Source organism: Erinaceus europaeus, chromosome 6 (genome assembly GCF_950295315.1).
Source record: "Erinaceus europaeus chromosome 6, mEriEur2.1, whole genome shotgun sequence".
NCBI classification, from domain to species: domain Eukaryota; kingdom Metazoa; phylum Chordata; class Mammalia; order Eulipotyphla; family Erinaceidae; genus Erinaceus; species Erinaceus europaeus.
The window spans coordinates 15,579,512-15,595,642 of NC_080167.1; the positions used below are offsets into that span (position 1 = coordinate 15,579,512).

General features: G+C 48.3%; 2 protein-coding genes across 4 annotated transcripts in view; both read left to right on the forward strand.

Moving 5' to 3' along the window:
• Positions 1-16,131, forward strand: part of BCL7A (BAF chromatin remodeling complex subunit BCL7A) — a 236,299-nt gene that overhangs the window by 43,732 nt on the left and 176,436 nt on the right. The gene's annotated exons all lie outside the window — the stretch shown is intronic.
• The window catches only part of MLXIP (MLX interacting protein), a 72,845-nt gene continuing 69,987 nt past the window's right edge, over positions 13,274-16,131 (forward strand). The window contains exon 1 of one of the 3 annotated variants that reach the window (XM_007539811.3): positions 13,274-14,421. In XM_007539811.3, coding sequence (XP_007539873.1) covers positions 14,006-14,421 — 416 coding nt within the window. In that variant the 5' untranslated portion in view covers positions 13,274-14,005. The remainder of the gene's footprint in view (positions 14,422-16,131) is intronic. The other 2 variants (XM_060193147.1, XM_016184959.2) reach the window with 2 other exon arrangements.

Genomic DNA, 16,131 nt, shown 5'->3' on the forward strand with positions numbered 1-16,131 from the left:
TTGTTTTATTGTTGTAGTTAGTATTGTTGTCGTTGTTGGATAGGTTAGAGAGAAATGGAGAGAGGAAGGGAAGACAGAGGGGGAGAAAAAGATAGACACCTGGGAGTCAGGCAGTAGCGCAAGGGGTTAAGCGCACATGGCGCAAAGTGCAAGGACTGGTGTAGGTATCCCAGTTCAAGCCCCCGGCTCCCTACCTGCAGGGGAGTCGCTTCACAGGCAATGAAGCAGGTGTCTGTCTTTCTCTCCCCTTCTCTGTCTTCCCTCCTCTCTCCATTTCTCTCTGTCCGATCCAACAACAAACAACATCAACAATAACAATAGTAACCACAACAAGGCTACAACAACAAGGGCAACACAAGGGGGAAAGGATGGCCTCCAGGAACAGTGGATTCATGGTGCAGACACTGAGCCCCAGCAATAACCCTGGAGGTGGGGAGCCGGGCTCAAACTGGGATCTTACGCTGGTCCTTGCGCTTTGCACCATGTGCGCTTAACCCGCTGCACTACCTCCAGACTCCCTCCCTTGGAGTTTATATATATATATATATATATCTTTTTTTTTAATTTCTTTAAATTTATTGATTTCTTTTCCCTTTCGTTGCCCTTAGTTTTTATTGTTGTTGTAGTTATTATTGTTTTTGTTATTGATATTGTTAGATAGGACAGAGAGAAATGGAGAGAGGAGGGGAAGACAGAGAGAGGGAGAGAAAGACACCTGCAGACTTGCTTTATCACCTGTGAAGCAAGGTGGGGAGCAGGGGGCTTGAACAATGATCCTTATGCTGGTCCTTGCGCTTCACACCAGGTGCGCTTAACCCAATGCGCTACTGCCCAACTCCCTCCCTTGGAGTTTTTTGTGTTGTTTTTTTTTTTTAGCTAGTCATTTCTTTTTTTTTTAATTGGGGAATTAATGTTTTACATTCAACAGTAAGTACAATAGTTTGTACATGCATAACATTCCCCAGTTTCCCATATAACACTACACCCCCCACTAGGTCCTCTGAATCCTTCTTGGACCTGTAATCTCCCCACCCACCCACCCCAGAGTCTTTTACTTTGGTGCGATACACCAATTCCATTTCAGGTTCTACTTCTGTTTTCTTTTCTGATCTTGTTTTTCAACTTCTGCCTGAGAGTGAGATCATCCCATATTCATCCTTCAGTTTCTGACTTATTTCACTCAACATGATTTTTTCAAGGTCCATCCAAGATCGGCTGAAAACGGTGAAGTCACCATTTTTTACAGCTGAATAGTATTCCATTGTGTATCTATACCACAACTTGCTCAGCCACTCATCTGTTGTTGGACACCTGGGTTGCTTCCAGGTTTTGGCTATTACAAATTGTGCTGCCAAGAACATAGGTATATGCAGATCTTTTTGGATGGATATGTTGGGTTCCTTAGGATATATCCCCAGGAGGGGAATTGCAAGGTCATAGGGTAGGTCTATTTCTAGCCTTCTGAGAGTTCTCCAGACTGTTCTCCACAGAGGTTGGGCCAATTGACATTCCCACCAACAGTGTAGGAGGGTTCCTTTGACCCCACACCCTCTCCAGCATTTGCTGCTGTTACCTTTTCTGATGTATGACATTCTCACAGGAGTGAAGTGGTATCTCGTTGTTGTCTTTACCTTGGAGTTTTTTAAAAAATATTTATTTCCTTTTTGTTGCCCTTGTTTTCATTGTTGCTGTAGTTATTGTTGTCATCATTGGATAGGACAGAGAAATGGAGAGATGAGGGAAGACAGAGATGGGGATACAAAGATAGACACCTGCAGCCCTGCTTCACTGCCTGTGAAGCGACTCCCCTGCAGGTGGGGAGCCAGGGCTGCAGGGGTTCGAACCGGGATCCTTACGCTAGTCCTTGCACTTTGCACCATGTGTGCTTAACCCGCTGCGCTACTGCCCGACTCCCCCTCCCTTGGAGTTTTTAAGTTATGTATTTCTTTCTTTCTCTTCCACCAGGGCTATCACTGGGGTTCAGTGCCTCCAACAGTACCACATACTAGGTGCTAGGCACTACTGGGAGTATTTTCCTTATACATTAAGTCTTTAACACAACCCTAGGAAATAGGTATGAATTATCCTCCAAATGGAATGTTTGGATCCTAGAGTTCTGCACACCTTGGTCTGATCCCCAATGCTTTCCTCTGTCACTCCCATCTCTCTCATGGCCCCTTAGCCCCAAGAGGAGTTTCTATTCGATTGTTCCATTGGTGCACATGGCTAATTCTGAGACTGAGCAAGGGTTTTAAATTCATGCCTATAGGTACCAGGCAGGTTTAGGGAAAATAACACTGAGAAAGAAGCAGAAAAAAGACATCTCTGAAAGAAACATCAGTGAGATCAAACTGTTCATGGTCTTGTAAGTCTGGCTTCTGTTACTTAGCACAAATGCTTTTAAGAGTCATTCATGATATTGCATATATGAGAACCTTTGAAATCCCAAGGTATGCGGTGACAGGGTAATAGCTCTCATGCATGTGGTCCAGGTTCAAACCTGGGGAAGCTTCAGTGCTGTGATGTTTTTCCCTCTTCTCCTGCTCTCTCTCTCTTTTTTCATCTGAAAAAGTAGGTCTGGAGTGATGAAGCCCCAGTGACAACAAAAAAGCGTAAGAGAGAGAGAGAGAGAGAGAAGAAGAAGGAGGAGAAGGAGGAGGAGAAAGAGGAAAAAAACAAACCCTAAGGTATAATCATTGCCAGTCATTCCTGCTATCCACCAAATATTTCAGCTGTCTTGACTTCTGGTCAGATGACTGGATTGTAGGTCCTGCCTCCTTTGTGGTTGGGTGGAGTCATGTGATAAGTTCTGAGTAGTTGGTGGTGAGTGTAGGTCCAGACCACAGCCCTTTCAAGCTCTTTTTTCTCTGACACAGTGATGGGTAGTATTCCCACTGGTGCTATCAGCCTATGTCTTCGAGTGACTGTGAGCAGCAGAACCCACTGCTACCACAAGAGATTATGTAACCAATAGGGAGCTTGAGCCGGAAGAGCACACCTTTGTTTTTGTTTTTTCCTCCTACTCCCTCTTCCTCTTCCTCCTCTTCCTTCCTTTTCTTTCTTTTTTTGGATGGAGGAGGTGGGAGAAGAGAAGGAGAGACACAGAGAGAGACTAAAATCACAGTGCCAAAGTTTCCTCTACTGCATTCGGGGCCAGGCTTGAACACTATCAAAATGAGCTATTTTGTGTTGGGGGGACAGCTTAATGGTTGTGCAAAAAGTCTTTCATGCCTGAGGCACCAAAGGTCAAAGGTTCAATTCCCAGCACCACCATGAAGCAGAACTGAGGAGTGCTCTATGGAAAGGAAGGATGGAAGACAAAATGAATTATTTCACCTGTCCCTCCCCTTGCAATGTTCTTTGTTTGACCACAACACTGCTTAGCTCTTGCTTAACGTGGTACCTATAACTGAACCTGGGACCTTGGAGCATGAGGCATGAAAGTTTTTTTTTTTTTTTAAGATTTTATTTATTGGGTCCAGGTGGTGGCGCACCTGGTTGAGTGCACATGTTACAATGTGCAAGGACCCAGGTCTGAGTCCCTGGTCCCCGCCTGCAGGGGGTAAGCATTGTGAGTGGTAAAGCAGAGTTGCAGGTATCTCTCTCTTCCTCTCTATCTTCCCCAACCCTCTCGATTTCTGGCTGTCTCTGTGCAATAAACAAAAATTATAAATAAATAAAATTTTAAGAAATGTAATTCTTGTGCTTGGGAGATGGCGCAGTGGCTAAGGAACTAGACTCTCAAGCATGAGGTTCTGAGTTCAATTCCTGACAGCACATATACCAGAGTGATGTCTGGCTCTTTCTCCTTCTATCTTTTTCATTGATAAAATAAATAAAAAATATTTGAGAAAAAAAAAAGAAATGTAATTCTTGAAAAAATATTTTATTAATGAGAAAAATAGGAAAAGGAGAGAAAAAGAACCAGATATTACTCTGGTACATGTGCTACCAGGGATTGAATTCAGGACCTCATGCAATGAGAGTCCAATGCTTTTATCCACTGTATCACATCCCAGACCACAGGCATGAAAGAACTTTTGTATCATCCTTGCAGTTTTAAGCTCCTGAGACATGGGCATGGTTTATCACAGTTAATTACTGATGTTGAAGGTTTCAGCACACTGGGAAACTAACCATTGTGCCACTTCCCAAGTCACTTAAATTATTTTAAAAGTATTCTGGGAGTCAGGCAGTAGCACAGCAGGTTAAGCGCACTTGGTGCAAAGCGCAAGGACCCGCGTAAGGATCCTGGTTTGAGCCCCCGGCTCCCCACCTGCAGGGGAGTCGCTTCACAAGCAGTGAAGCAAGTCTGCAGGTGTCTTTCTCTCCCCCTCTGTCTTCCTCTCTCCTCTCCATTTCTCTTTGTCCTAACAACGAAGACATCAATAACAACTATAATAACTACAACAACAATAAAAAAACAACAAGGGCAACAAAAAAGGGAAAATAAATAAATATTTAAAATTAAAAAAGTATTCTGTTAATTCTTTTTGCCTCATTGGTTAGTTCTAGGTATTTTTCTTCCGAAAGCTGATGTTTTCTTTCTTTCTTTCTTTCTTTCTTTCTTTCTTTCTTTCTTTCTTTCTTCCTTTCTTTCTTTCTCTCTTTTTTCAGTTAATTAGTTAATTTAAAAGAAAAGAGAGAGAGAACCAAATCACCTCTCTGGTACACGTTATGCCAGGGATTAAATTTGGGGCCCCACTGAGGTGCCTTGAGAGGCCAACATTTTATCTACTGTATCACCTCCTGGTTTCCCAAAGTTGTTTCCTGACTTGGGTTGGCCTATGCTATTTTGTGTTTAGAAATTCCTCCTGTGGTCCAGGAGGTGGCACAGAGGATAAAGCACTGGACTCTCAAGCATGAGGTCCCAAGTTTAATCCCTGGCAGTGCATGTACCAGAGTGATGTCTGGTTCCTTCTCTGTCTCCTGTCATTTCTCATGAATAAATAAAATCTTAAAATAATAAAATAAACATTTTAAAAAGAAAAATAAATTCCTACTTATCTGATGGGTTATCTGATTATGATGTAGTGTTTCATCTGACTTTTGGAGAAGAAATGACTGTTCTTTGAGGGTTTGTGGTGTATTGGGTATGGGAGCTCTTTTTCTTCTGGTTCCTGCTTAGCTCTGTCATCCTCAGTAGGAAAAGAGGTGAGATTCTAGCTCCTCTAGACTCTTTGCAAGCATTTCTGCCCTGAGACTGACCACCTCTGCCTGACCACTGATTGTGAACTTGGGGTGTCCTCCACAATTACCTCTTGCTCCTGTGGGCCTCTGCTTCCTGCATTTAAAAACAAAAACGATTTTGAGAGAGACCAGAACATGCCTCAGCTCTGGCATATTTGATGCTGAGGATAAAAACTGAGTCTTATGTATGCACTCCTATGCTCTGCCCCCAAGACTGCTGGGAAATTGTGCAGATGTATTCACATCTGCCATGTTTTCCCCTCAGGCTACTAGTTCCCGTGAGAGTTGGGACATTCTGGGAGTGCCTCTTCCGCCATGTTATGGCCTCAGGACATTGTCTATATCCCTGCGATATCTGGAGTGCTTTGGATTACTCCTCACCCCTCCCATTCTCACGACTATCCTGGAGTGCTATGGTTACTCCTCCCCCTTCCCATTCTCGGGAAAGCTACTCCTATAAAAACCCTTTGTTTTCCGCACCTCGTTCTCTTGCCAGCGCTTCACTCCAGTGTTCAGACGCAGGAAAGGTTACTGCGTGAGGCGGCCATTTTTGTTACCTCCATGTGGCCCAACCTGCTTCTCTAGCACCCAACTCTGAGGTGCCAGCGCAAATAAAGATTTGTGTTTCCTCTTCACTCCGGACCCTCTCTCTTCTCCGCGGCCCGCGCACAACAACATCTGGCTCAACAACATCTGGCGCCCAACGTGTCCCACACTCACGCCCAGCCTGAGGTCCAGAAAAGCCGCCCAGACACAGGTAAGTGGCATCCGCCCGCCTCTGTGGCCCTGTGTTTCCCTCCACCATGGGATTTTTTCCGTTTTATGAGGAGGTGTCCCAGACATTCTATCCTTCTCTCCCGGAACAGGCTTTTGATCTCAGAGACGCTTTAATTTTCGCTAAACTGTGGGTTCTCATGGCTATATTTACTATTTTCAGGATATGTACAAGCCTCCTGCCAAAAGGTTAAGTGACCTTGAGGCTGAGATACGGGAGTTAAAGGATATTTGCTTAAGACTTAAACACCCTAAGCAATCTGCAGTCAGCCCCAAAACCGCTGCCTCCGGAGACACGTGTTTGGTTTCTCCTGTGGCAGCTTCTGCTTCCACGACCCCTCCCCCCACTGCCCCTGGAGACACGTGTCTGCTTTCTTCTGCAGCAGCTTCTGCTTCCACGACCCCTCCCCCCACTGCCCCTGGAGACACGTGTCTGCTTTCTTCTGCAGCAGCTTCTGCTTCCACGACCCCTCCCCCCACTGCACCCGCAGACACGTGTTCGGCTGCTCCTTTCACCCCTCCCCCAGCTGTCCCCACAGACACGTGTTCGGCCACTCCTTTGACCCCTCCCCCAGGTGTCCCCACAGACAGGGGTTCTTTTTTCTTGCTGAGGCTTCCACTTCTTTGACTCCTCCCCCTGCTAATACCTCATCATTAAGAGACCCTGTGGCTTCCTCTCCTTCGACTCCTCCCCCTGCTGACACCACATCATTAAGAGACCTTGTGGCTGAGATACGAGAGTTAAAGGATATTTTTTCAGCATTTAAGGACCTTAAACCATTTGCAGTCCACCCTGAGAGCTCCGTCCCCGTAGATACGTGTTCAGTTTCCCCTGTAGCCACTACGGCAGCTTCCACTTCTGTAATTCTTTCCCCCGCGTCATCAGACCAAATCCACACCTTCCCGGTAAATGTGGCCCCTTCTAAACAAAACCCTCAGCCGTGGCAGCCATACTCCTCTCAGAACTGGGAGCACTTAGACAAGCAATCAGGGAGGACGGAATGCACGCTCCTTGGACCAAGTCCGTTTTAAGGAGTTTTTACCACCATCTTAACATGCCCCAAGATTGGAAAGATATGCCTCGTGCTGCATTCCCAGACCCCCTCTACCTACAGTGGAAGGCATGCTTCCGTGATGAGTGCTCTAGACAGTCGTAGGAAAATAGTAACAAACAGGTAGAATGGGATTCTGATGCTTTGTTTGGAGAAGGAGCTTATGAATCTGGAGCTCAGCAGGCAGAAACCAGGTTTCCAACCGGTTATTTTGAACAGGTATGCATCTACGCAACACAAGCATGGGAAAGGGTGACCCCACCCGATGTAGATTCGTTAGTTCCCATTAACTCTCTTCGCCAAGGCACTGATGAATCATTAGCGAGCTTCATCTCAAGGGTGAAGACAAGCTTAGAGAGAAAGGTTTATAATCCTGACGTCCGCTCACTACTCCTGCACTCTATTGTCTGGGAAGGAATGGTACCACAATTCCATCAGGCATGCCTTAATCTTAAACACCTACACCCAGATAATTGGATTTTAGTGACACAGGAACTTACATCAGGTAATTATGGGGCACCCGCTACGACACAGGTTTATGCAGTTACCCCACGTAATCACAACGGGGCCTGCTTTCAGTGCGGTCGCCAAGGACATTGGCGTAACCAATGTCCTGATAAGCTGCGACCACGCCTCCAGTCAGAGCAACCCCGCTTTCAGTCAGGGAGCCAGAGGCCACATACTGTTTGTCCAAGATGTCGTAAGGGGTTTCATTGGAAGAGAGCTTGTTGATCCCAATTTCATAAAGATGGTTCGCCCCTGAATGGTACAAATTTGGGGCCTGAGATTTTGTGGACCACTCCTGTTTTAGAATGTGGTCACCCTTCTATGACAGTAAAGATTGGCAATATTCCTTTTAAATTTTTGATTGACACGGGGGCAGCAAAGATGATTTTAAGGCAAGAAGAGGTTCCCTAAGATTGGGAACTCATCCCTGGACCCAGTATACATGTAGTAGGAGGGGTGACCCAATCATTTCGCACACGAGACTCGCTCATGTGGGAAGACCCAGAAGGTTCTACTGGACACTTCTGCCCTTTGGTAGCTAATATTAGCACCAACCTATTGGGCAGGGATATTCTGGAATGTCTTGATGTTAGGATATCCACAGATGCCTCTGCAGAGTGTAACACTCGTTCCCGCGAGACCAGGTCTAATCAGCACCCCCAGTACTAAATGCCACTTTCGTAGCCAAACACCCCACTTAAGCTGGCTTTCTAATGAGCCTGTCTGGGTGGAACAGTGGCCTTTACCTAGGGATAAGCTAGAAATTTTAAAAGAGCTCGTCTGAGAGCAGTTGTCCTTGGGACACATTCGTCATTCTCAAAGCCCATGGAATACTCCTGTCTTTGTGATTAAAAAGCGCTCGGGAAAATGGCGCCTCCTCCAAGATCTCCATGCAGTTACTAAAACCATGCAGGTCTGGGGCTCCCCCCAAAGGGGTTTGCCTCTTGCTTCTGCAATTCCCACAGGAATTCCAATCATAGCTATTGACATACAAGATTGTTTTTTCTCTATTCCCTTGCATCCGCAAGATTGTAAACGTTTTGCCTCTGTTCCTTCTATTAATAACGCCAGCCCTGCTGACAGATTTGAATGGGTGGTGCTGCCCCAGGGTATGGCCAATAGTCCTACAATTTGTCAAGAGGCTGCTAAGTCTGCCCTTGTCCCATATATTAATAAGGGCCTTAATGTTTTTCATTATACAGATGATATTTTAATATGGGGAAGATCAGATACAGATCTCTATGCCTTACGTGATTTTCTCATTCCTGCATTAAAGAAAAGCGGCCTTAATGTAGCTCCTGAGAAGATACAGCTAATTCCTCCAATATCTTTCTTAGGTTCAGAGATTTCTTTAACGCAAATTCGTCCCTTAAAACCTAATGTCACCTTTCCTTCTAACCTTACTCTTGCTTCTTTACAAAGTTTTCTAGGAAATCTAAATTGGCTTAGAAGGTATCTCTATCTGCCTACAAGCTGCCTCCAACCACTGTTTGACCTGTTAAAAGGAAACAAACAGCCCTCCTCAAAACGTAAGTTAACTCCCGAGGCCTCCTCAGCACTGGAAAGGGTTAATCAGGCCCTCCAGGACATGCACCTTGTTCGATTCTCTCCCTCCTCTCTGGTAAATCTTCTAAATCTTCAACTCCACCCCCACAGTAGTAGGGGCACTGTGGCAGAACCATGGGGTTCTCGAGTGGCTTCACACGCCAGTAGGTGGAGCTCCAAGACTCCTCACTGAGATAGATGCGTTAGCATTCATGGTTCGCCAAGGGAGAAATAGGTCTGTGCAGGTCTTAGGGAAAGAACCGGATTTAATCATTCTGCCCTTTTCTCTCACAGATACAGAGTGGCTTATACGCCATCATTCCCGCTTTGCCATAAGCTTCGTGGGGTTTCCAGGACAAATAGATAACCATTTTCCTTCTAATAAATTGATAGCTTCTTTACCTCTTCTGCCTCTACTAGCACCTAAACTTTTCTCTTGGGATCCCATTCCCAATCCCGGAAAAAACCATCTGGACCCCTGCACACTCTGACATCACCCACTAGATGGCACGACTATAGTGGCACACCCCCCGAAACCCGATGTCACTTGACACAATCTGAAGAACCTGATTCACAGATTCCAAGGACAGAACCTTTTTACTGCCTGTCTGCCTTTCCTGCTTCTGCTTTGCCTGTCACGTTTTGGCAGTTCCATCTCACTCTCTACAGAAAAGCAGAATTCCAGAGGCTGACCTTCCTTATGCAGCATTTCATCCCCTGCCATTTCTCCCCCTAGTCGCCTACTTTGGACTGAGACTTTTATCGGACTTGCTGGTATACCCTTTGGACACTTTAGACAATTTTACAGCAGCTTTCTTCCCTTCACGTTGCTGGTTTTTCATAGACTGACCCTGAGTAGCTCACAGACTTTACACACTGTTGCCCTGGGCATTAGATAAAAGGAAAGGGGGAGATGCTGGGAAATTGTACAGATACATTCACATCTGCCATGTTTTCCCCTCAGGCTACTAGTTCCTGTGAGAGTTGGGACATTCTGGGAGTGCCTGTTCTGCCATGTTATGGCCTCAGGACATTGTCTATATCCCCTCGATATCTGGAGTGCTTTGGATTACTCCTCCCCCTTCCCATTCTCGTGAAAGCTACTCCTATAAAAACCCTTCGTTTTCCGCACCTCGCTCTCTTGCCAGCGCTTTACTCCGGTGTTCAAACGCAGGAAAGGTTACTGCGTGAGGCGGCCATTTTTGCTACCTCCACATGGCCCAACCTGCTTCTCTAGCACCCAACTCTGAGGTGCCAGCGCAAATAAAGATTTGTGTTTCCTCTTCGCTCCGGACCCTCTCTCTTCTCCACGGCCCGCACACAACATCTGGCTCAACAACACAAGACCCCCTTCCCCACCTCTCATTTCTCACTATCTCCACCCCACCTGCACCCTGCTTCTTGCATTTTCAGCTGTGATTTTCCACTAGTTTTGTTTCTTCTCTAATCTCTTCAGAAATGATGGTAAGGGGTTCAGGTGGTTGGGCAGCGGGTTAAGCGCACATAGTGCGAAGCACAAGGACCAACGTAAAGATCCCAGTTCAAGCCCCAGGCTCCCCACCTTCCAGGGGGGGAGGTTGCTTCACAAGCCATGAAGCAGGTCTGTAGGTGTCTATCTTTTCTTTCTCTCTCCCTCTTTGTCTTCCCTTTCTCTCTCCATTTCTCTCTGTCCTACCCAACAATGACAGCAATGACAACAATAATAATAACAATGATAAACCACAAAGGCAATGAAGGGGAAAAATAGCCTTCAGGAGCAGGTGGGGAGCTGGCGGCTCAAACCGGGATCTTTACGCCGGTCCTTGCACTTTGTGCCACATGCGCTTAACCCACTGTGCTGCTGCCCGACTCCCTTTTTTTCTATTTTCTTTCTCCCCCCCTGCCCCCCATTTCTCTAGAGCACTGCTCAGTTGTCTTATGGTGGTACAGGGAAGTAAACCTGGGACTTTGGATCCTCAAGTACAGAAGTCTATTAACACAGCCATTGTGCTATCTCCCCTGCCCACTGTGATCATTTCCAGCCCCATCCAGATCTTTATTATGCCCTAATTGTAATTCTTAGATGTTGGCATTTAGTAGTTTGCATGTCTGAAGTGAAGCAGCAAGCAGGAGGGAGTGGGAGTGGGATGGAAGTGGCAGAAATGGGACTTGAAAAGTGTATCTTGAGCCTGTCTCTCTGTTACATCCCATAGACTTTGTTAGGGCTCAGTCACGCACCTCCCAGGTACATGCCACTTCAAAGCATCTGTCCGAGCTACCGCCCAACCCCGAGAGTAGAGGTCTTGTAGTGCAGGCACCAAGCCCTGGCAATAACCCTGAAGGCGGAAAAAAAAAAAGAAAAGAAAGAAAGAAGTGATGGTGATTAACAAAGCATACTGATGCATTGTGCATGATCTGAGTGTTGCCAGTTTGCAATCTCAGCTTTAAGGAGTTATCTCTAGGAAACCCGTACTGATTCTTCTAAGTTAAAAGCAAATATGCATGTAATATTTTTTTTTGGTTTTGTTGCAGGTGATATTTAACATTGAGTAGTGCGCTTGCACACACCAACAATAAAAATAATCACATTATGAGGGGCCAGGTGGTGGCACATCTGGTTGAATGCACATGTTGCAATGCACAAGGACCCGGGTTTGAGCCCCTGGTCCCCACCTGCAGGGGGAAAGCTTCACAAGTGGTGAAGGCCCATCTCAGGCTGGCTTTGAGTCCCAAAGTGCCAAATTTAAGGTTAAATTCTACTAAATCGTTGTTTTTGTAGCTTAAACAGTGGTGAGTATTAGGAATTTCTAGATACCTCTGGTCTGACTGGTTTATTCTCTTTTAAGGTTTTATTTTTAATTTTAAAATATTTATTTTCCCTATCGTTGCCCTTGTTTTTTTATTATTGTTGTAGTTATGGCTGTTGTTAATGTCTTATAGATAGGACAAAGAGAAATGGAAAGAGGAAGGGAAGACAGAGGGGGAGAGAAAGACACCTGCACCAGTCCTTGTGCTTTGCACCATGTGCACTTAACCCGTTGCACTACTGCCCAGCCACCAAGCTCTCTCTTTTTAAACTTTACTTATTTAGGGGCTAGGCAGTGGTGCTCCTGGTAGAATGTACACGTTACCACAGGGGGTAGATAGTATAATGGTTATGCAAACAGATTCACATACCTGAGACTCCAGACTCCTACGTACCAGTTTCAATCCCCTGCACCACCATAAGCCAGAACTGAGCAGTGTTCTGGTTAAAAAAAAAAAGTACATGTTACCATGCACAAGTTTAAGCCCCTGGGCCCTATGCTTATGTGTGTGTGTGGGGGATTCACAAGCAGTGAGTTAGTGCTGCAGGTGTCTCTCTCCCTCTCAATCTTCCCCACTCCTCAATTTCTTTGTGCTATCAAATAAAAATTAAATTAAATTTAAAAATGCTGCCAGTGATCCAGGACATGCACAGTGGATAGTGTTGGACTCTCAAGCATGAGGTCCCAAGTTCGATCCCTGGAAGCACAGTGATGCTCTAACAAACACACACACTCTCTCTCTTACCCCTATCTTGCTCATTAATAAAATAAATCTTAAAGAAAGGAAAAAAAAAAAAGGCTGCTGGGAGCATGGATTCATCGTGCTGGCACTGAGCCCCAGTGATAACCTTGGTGTCAGTAAAAACAAATAAGTACAATTAAAAATATAATTATGAGAACCAGAGCATGAGGGCCCAACATTTTATCCACTGGACCACCTCCCTGGCTACCCAAGTTAAGCTTTTTTTTTTTTTTTTGCCTACACTACAGATCCACTGCTCCTGGGAGCCATTTTCCCCCTTTTGTTGTTCTTGTTTATCGTTGTTGTTATTGTTATTATTGCTGTCATTGTTGCTGAATAGGACAGAGAAAAATCGAGAGAGAAGACAGAGAGGGGGTGAGAAAGACACCTGCAGACCTGCTTCACGGCTTGTGAAGCGACCCACCCTGCAGGTGGGGTGCGGGAGTTTGAACCCCGAGGCTCGAACCCGGTTTCACCACCCAGCTCCTCCCCCCACCCAGGAAGGACGACAGAGGCGGAGAAGTGGCTCAGCAGTGAGCAGAACACAGGTCTTGTGTGATCCCCATCACCTAAAATCAAGTAACAGAAGTATTCTCAGGACATGAGTGAATCTTCACAGCTAAGGTGGCGTGTGAGCAGGAAGCTAGTACCCGGGAAGAAGGGGAAGAACATCAGGGACAATATGTGAGTTGCAGTCCCAGGAGCTGGTGGCAGTGATGCCCCTGGAAAGTCGTCCGCTGGGCGCCGCCAGTCTCCGCCCTCTGGACCTGAGGACGCCGTGAGGCACGTTCTCGCGTTAGGGGACTGTTTCCTGGCGGCCCGGGGCTCGGTCTTCTCATCTGTGAAACGGGGGCGCTCCGCAAGCGGCGCAGCGGCGTCCGGGAAGGGCTGCAGGGCACAGTTCCGGGCGGCCCAGGCCCTGGCCGGGGAGGGAGGAGCCCCACTCCCACCACGTGGAGCGCCCGCCCCGCCGGCCGCGAGGCAGCACGGAAGGCTCCCAGGTGCCACCCCGCCGCTGTCCTTCCAGACCACGTCCCCGGGACTACCAGCCCAGGTTGCTAAAGCCGCCAGCACCCCCGAGAGCCAGAAGAAAGCGGGGGGGGAGGGCGGGCCTGGGAGGCGTGACCACTGTTTCCCCCTCCCTTTTTATTTTTTGTCCGCCGTTAGGAGAAAGGTCCCCTGCGCCTTTAAGAGGCTGACGCGGCCAGCCGATTGGCCGAGACTCGCGGCTGACGTCACGCCGGGGCCGGCGCCGAGGCGGCCCCGTCGGCCCGTGCCCTCCCGCTCCCGCCCCGCCGCGCGCCCGCGGACAGTCGGCGCGCGGGCCGAGCCGCCCGGCGCCCCCTCAGCCTTCGTCGTGCGCCCGCGTCGCCCGCGACCCCGGGGCATGACCCCTGCCCGGCACCCCTATGGCCGCCGACGTCTTCATGTGCTCCCCGCGCCGACCTCGCAGTCGGGGCCGCTCGGTGTTGCTGAAGCCCCGGGTGCCGGAGGACGACGACGACGACTCGGACACGGATGAGCCGTCCCCGCCGTCCGCCTCCGGAGCGGCCGCCCTGGCCCGGGCCCACGGGAGCGCCGCGCCGCCGCCGTCCCGGGCCGGGCCGGGCCGCGAGGAGCCGCCACACCGCCAGCAGATCATTCACAGCGGCCACTTCATGGTGTCCTCGCCGCACCGCGAGCACCCGCCCAAGAAGGGCTACGATTTCGACACGGTCAACAAGCAGACGTGCCAGACCTACAGTTTCGGCAAGACCAGCTCCTGCCACCTGTCCATCGACGCGTCGCTCACCAAGCTCTTCGAGTGCATGACCCTGGCCTACAGGTAGGGGCCCGGGACCCCCGCCCCCGCCCCCGCCCCCCGGGCGCCCTGCTTGAGCAGAACCCGTGTGGCCGGCGGGGCCGCCCAGCTGCACCCGAGACCCGGCAGCACGCAGCCCCCGTGGGCATAAGGGCCCGGGGTCCTCCGCTTTCGGCCTGACCAACATGTCTTTTGGGTTCTTTTGGCCTCACGCCCGCCGCCCGGGCCTCCTCTCCAGTGTCCCAGGTCCCCGATTTGGGACAAGAGAGAGAAATACAGGCTACACCTTGTGTTACTCGACTCCCTCCACACACCCCCCCCCCCCCTCGCTTTGTGTGTTTCCAGCACCGCCGAGGAGTGAGCGGTTTAGCCAGACCTCCAGTCCGGGGGAGGGAAGCGCAGGCTCCACTATTTCAGGGATGTGTTTCCTCCTTTCTGAAGCGGGGTGACAGTCTGTATCTGCTTCCACTGGCTATTGTGGGCCTGAAAGGTGATAACTGCTCATTCCAGTGCCGGGCATGCAGTTAGATGCTCCAGAAATGTTGGCTGCTTTTCTTATTGTCTCATCAGAGATAGGCTGGGTCCCTTGACACCTCCTTTATTGGGAACACCCCCCCCCCCCGCGTGCCTTGGGAGGGGCTCAGGGTGCCTCCTAGCAAGATTTCTGAAGCCTCAGCTGTTGGAGGTGCAGCCTGACCTACTGGCAAGTTGGAGGTTCCCTGGCCGCCTCTGAAACACTATATTGGAGATGTCAGAGTTTAGGCAGGCATCCCAGACACCATCCTGAAATGTGGATCTGCCTGGGCAGCCATTCCTTTTTTCTTAGGCCAGAAATACCTGGATTTTTTCTGTATGTATTTATTTATTTACTTATTTGTTTACCAGAGCACTGCTTAACTCTGGTTTATGGTGACGCCCGGAGCCTTGGAGACTCAGACAGGCGTGAAATTAATTTTGCACAACTGCTTCCTCCCCAGCCTTGGACTCCTGCTTTTCAACATCTAGGTGGAAGCTGCCTTTTGCACTCCTTTTTCTTCAGTGTATCTCTCTTTTTTTTTATTCCCTTTTGTTGCCCTTGTTGTTTTATTGTTGTAGTGATTATTGCTGTCATCGTTGTTGGATAGGACAGAGAGAAATGGAGAGGGGAAGACAGAGAGGGGGAGAGAAAGACAGACACCTGCAGACCTGCTTCACTGCTTGTGAAATGACTCCCCTGCAGGTGAGGAGCCGGGGCTCGAACTGGGATCCTTGTGCCGGTCCTTGAGCTTTGCGCCACCTGCGCTTACCCCGCTGTACTACTGCCCAACTCCCACTTCAGTGTATCTCTGTTAGGGATTTGCTTTGGGTAAGCTCTGCCTCAGCAAAAGAATTTAGGATTGACCGCAGAGCTCATGCTAGGATCTTTGGGTCTTTGGGGAGTGGGCTGTAGCACTAGTAGCTGGACTGACTGGGCTATCCTCCCTCTGCAGGCAACACAGGAAAAGTTTCCTAGGAAACTCCACAAACAGTGTAAGAATAGCAGTACCTCCTTTTTTTTTTTTAACCCTGAGCCCCAAATATATCCATCTAAAACAGTTGCATATTTACCTGAAATTAAAACTATTCAGTAGATACATGGCTTTGGTTAGTATCCTCTAATTAAATTATTAGTCGACTTGTTCCTTTGTTATATTCCTGAAATGCACCCCCCCATTTCCTCTCCAAAGTTTCCCAGAGGGTTTGCCACATGGCTGT